This window comes from Pinus tabuliformis, chromosome 5_2, assembly GCF_031772625.1.
Source record: "Pinus tabuliformis cultivar Carrire ecotype Pingquan chromosome 5_2, CPIR1, whole genome shotgun sequence".
NCBI classification, from domain to species: Eukaryota; Viridiplantae; Streptophyta; class Pinopsida; order Pinales; family Pinaceae; genus Pinus; species Pinus tabuliformis.
This window is the reverse complement of record NC_142306.1, coordinates 459,680,528-459,684,257: the sequence shown is the minus strand read 5'-3', so window position 1 is coordinate 459,684,257 and position 3,730 is coordinate 459,680,528. Positions and strand designations below refer to the sequence as shown.

The 3,730-nt window shown below is 40.1% G+C and overlaps 1 protein-coding gene across 1 annotated transcript; it reads left to right on the top strand.

The window, feature by feature from the left end:
* Positions 1-2,270: 2,270 nt before the first annotated feature.
* On the top strand, positions 2,271-3,506 carry LOC149159665 (S-adenosyl-L-methionine-dependent methyltransferases superfamily protein). The gene has a single exon (XM_089436537.1). It carries the CDS (start codon positions 2,335-2,337, stop codon positions 3,034-3,036), a length of 702 nt encoding a protein of 233 aa, XP_089292663.1. The 5' UTR covers positions 2,271-2,334; the 3' UTR covers positions 3,037-3,506.
* The last annotated feature ends 224 nt before the right edge of the window (positions 3,507-3,730 follow it).

Genomic DNA, 3,730 nt, shown 5'->3' with positions numbered 1-3,730 from the left:
CCCTTTTATACATAAACAATGTTTATTTATTCAAGTAATTCACCTAATAATGCAAAATGGATATTTATTGCAGTTATCAACTATATCAAACATTCACCGAGAATACTATACATCACATCTTCATGACAATTAGTAACCCACAAACTCATCATAAAATTCTTTATGCTCTCAACGACAACCTGGGAAATAACATCTCTCTACTATCTTCACCATGTAAGGAAGACTATGCTTAAATATTCAGTAAGCAAAACATCATACCATTAAACTTAATGAGACATTCATGGCATATATTAGAAAAACGATAAATACTTATCTGAGAGTAGAAATTGGGCAAATGAGTCTGAGATTACAACTCTCCACCCAACCTTAGACTGGTTTGCACTATGGTCTTTCATGTAGTCCAGTCACCCCCAAGCCAGATTCTAGAGCATGAGTGAGGGATTTTCTCAAAGGATTAAAACCAAATATGCTAGCTAAAACATGGTTTCGAAAGGTCCAACCACCTCCACCCACTAGCTTAGACACATTAGTCAAATTGTGCACAAGGACCTTCAGAGGTGTTAAAGGTGTAACAAGGCAACTTATTTGTTGCTTCCTCTGAATTATCATGCTCAACTCCTTTCTTCTTCTATGCTATGTTTTCCAACTCCATTCAACTGTTGGGTCAAGACCGATCTTTGGAAATGCACTTTCACAACATATCTCCCTCTAGCGATGCTCAAGATGAGAACTCCCCGTCACTATTCACTCCAGCTCATATTCTTTGCTCACACCAGGGATGCACGAATTTTTTGCATAGACCTTGGTTGAGGTCCGCTTCTCTCCTCAACCAGACTTTCGAATGTTCTCCCTAGTTCTTTGCATCCTCTCAGTGCTCCAACTTGTGTACTATTCAGTTAATTTTGTTTCCCAACATTTTCGAGGGATCTCAACATTGTCTATTCACCATCCAAACCTCCATCAAACATTCCCCAAGCTTCTTCGAAGGCTCTCCTCTCTTGTTTACAAAGCAATGTCCCCTATCATTGTTGTTTGTTCTCAATTTCTCTTGGGAACTCACTACCTCCGCCCTTTGTGTTGCTCCTCCCCTGTTCGCGTCCTCTCTCGCCTCCTCTACACATTTCTTGCACATTCCTCTTATCTTTTGCGTAATGCTCCCTGGCCATTATTCTTGTCTGGTCAGAATCTCTCCAGCTCGTGGAATTGTGTCAGCTGCCTCCCAACCCCCCCTGTCTCCTAGATTTTTCTGTTGTTACCATAGGTGGCCAAAAATTATGTGTGCACCCAGTCATGAACTGGTTCCCTACTGCATGGCCAACTTTCCATTGGTCCTATTGTCCTCTATTTAGTTACCCAGAGGCATACTCTTGTCTTCATCCTCAGCTGATATTTTTTAACAACCTGTCCCTTGTGCACACTTGTCAACCTCCATTGCTACCATCAAATAATTAGCATCCCAAGTAGTTTCCCTCCTACTCAGATCTGGAATCTGTGTCCCTGAACTCGACCCACTTTTATTTAAAAATAAATTTATAATGAATGGGAAAAGTAACTAGGGTTGTCAAACCTTCGGTGGTCAAGATGAACGAGACTTCCAACCAACCTCAATGCTAACAGAACCCGATATGTCTATTAACTAATGGGAATTTTCTTGGCAATTCACCATGGTATATTAGTGTTTTAGCTATCAATTGTTGAGCGATCAAGTTTTTGGGCCTTCGGGCCATCATATGTCTTTCAGCTTAAAGATGGGTGACTTTCAACTAGTTTTGTTGTGAGTGTCTTTCTACTTATTTCATTGCATTTATGTCCTCTCGAAGTGGGAGGTCTTTGTATCTATTCTCTATTTGATCTTGCCTTAATCTTTGTAATTGCATTTATCTATCATTACAATTATAAAAAAATTGATTTGAATTCTCTACGAAAAGAAGCAATGGTCACATTGTAGTTTAAATAACTCTACTAACAATTTGCTACATCCTTGTATTAAAGTAATAAACTGCTATAAATAATTAAAATTTTAAATCGAGATAAAAGTTATCAACTCTTTTACATTACTCAATTAAAATAATTAAATTTTAATTTTGAAAATATTCAATTTAAACAATTAAATTTTACATAAAATTTAATTTTTTAAATCAAAACAATTGAATTACAATATATACTCGTAGGCAAGTATAAGCTCACTAGGATAAATTAGTTTAAGAACTCTTAATAATAATTAATTGGTTGATTCATTCTTCATCAATACTGGCTCCCTTAACTTATTTAAAATCTACAATTTATTCGTGTTTCAGTCCCTAACTTCGTACCCAGCACGCAGTTTACTCCACCATGAAATTCACAGACTCTCCAATTATAGAACTCCCTGTTGGCCACGACCTCCTCCGGATCGAGCAAGACAATGGCTCCATGCACGTCGGCACCTCCGTCTGGCCCTGCTCCCTCGTCGTCGTTAAATTCGTGGAACGCTGCCTCCTCACCCCAACCCCGAACCCCAATCCCGTATACGCCCAAATCTTCCAATTCAAGAACAAACGCGGAATCGAACTCGGGACTGGCTGCGGCGTCGCCGGAATGGGCCTGGCCCTGCTCGGCCTCGACGTGGTCTTGACCGACATCGCCCCCGTTCTGCCCGCCCTCAAACGCAACGTGAAGAAAAACACGGCGGCGACCTCCCTCGCCTCGGCCGGAAAACCGGGATCCGGCGTTGGAAGAGTGAAGATTTCTCAGCTCTATTGGAACAACGAGAAGCAGATTCAGGTACTGAAGCCTCCATTTGATTTCATTGTTGTCACGGATGTTGTTTATTTGGAGAATACTGTGGAGCCTTTGATTTCCACCATGAATGCCCTTTCTGGAGCGAATACTGTAATTCTATTAGGTTATCAGATACGATCTCCAGAAGCCCATCAGCTTTTTTGGCAGATTTGTCCTAATTATTTCACTGTGGAGAAAGTACCCCATGAGGATTTGCATCCGGAGTATGCGTATGAAGAAACTGATGTGTATATTCTCAGGAAAAAAATGACCTAAGTGTGGGTAAAACAAGGTTTTCCAGGGTTTAGGGGTGGGGCGCAAATTGTATATGGGTATGAGAAAGCTGGGTTGTATACGCTTGGGATAAAAGTGAGATAGGGTTAAACTTAGGGTTTTTAGGGTTTAGGGTCTCGGGGTTTTGACAATTTTTGTGGTCCTAGATGAAATGGGTTTTTTTATTGGAGACTTTCTAGGTGTTGTTGCCCCTAGTGCTGGGAAGATTTCCGGATTTTCTCTTTTTGTTTTTCTTCAGATTTTGAATCTCCTACCTGATTTTTTTTCCTATACGAACTCTATCTGTCTTAGTGTACTTTACAATGCTTTCGATAACGCCTGGATCTTTTCTTCGATTCCTCAATTTAAATAAATTATTCGCTGCAAGGGGATACTGTAGCATATTGTTGTAAAATGGATACTGTGCTGTATTAATGAATTGCAAAAATGCCGTCCTAGCTCAGTGATGCTCATTAATAGAATTTTCTGTTATGGACAAACCACCGAGTCAACCTGAAATTGGAGATTTGTGCTTCGTTTTTTGTTGTCTTTTTGCTCAAATGATGCTCGAAAAATTCCAGTGGATTACACACACAAGCAATGTTTTGGCACAGTGCTTGCAATCCGTTGGATTGCTAATCGAGGGTGTAAAGTAATCTGCTAATTGGGGCACATGATTTGCATGTCCTTGGAGTGA

What these genes read in the sequence shown, in the direction of transcription:
- LOC149159665 (XM_089436537.1), top strand. Translation starts at nt 2,335, where the DNA reads ATGAAATTCACAGACTCTCCAATTATAGAACTCCCTGTTGGCCACGAC.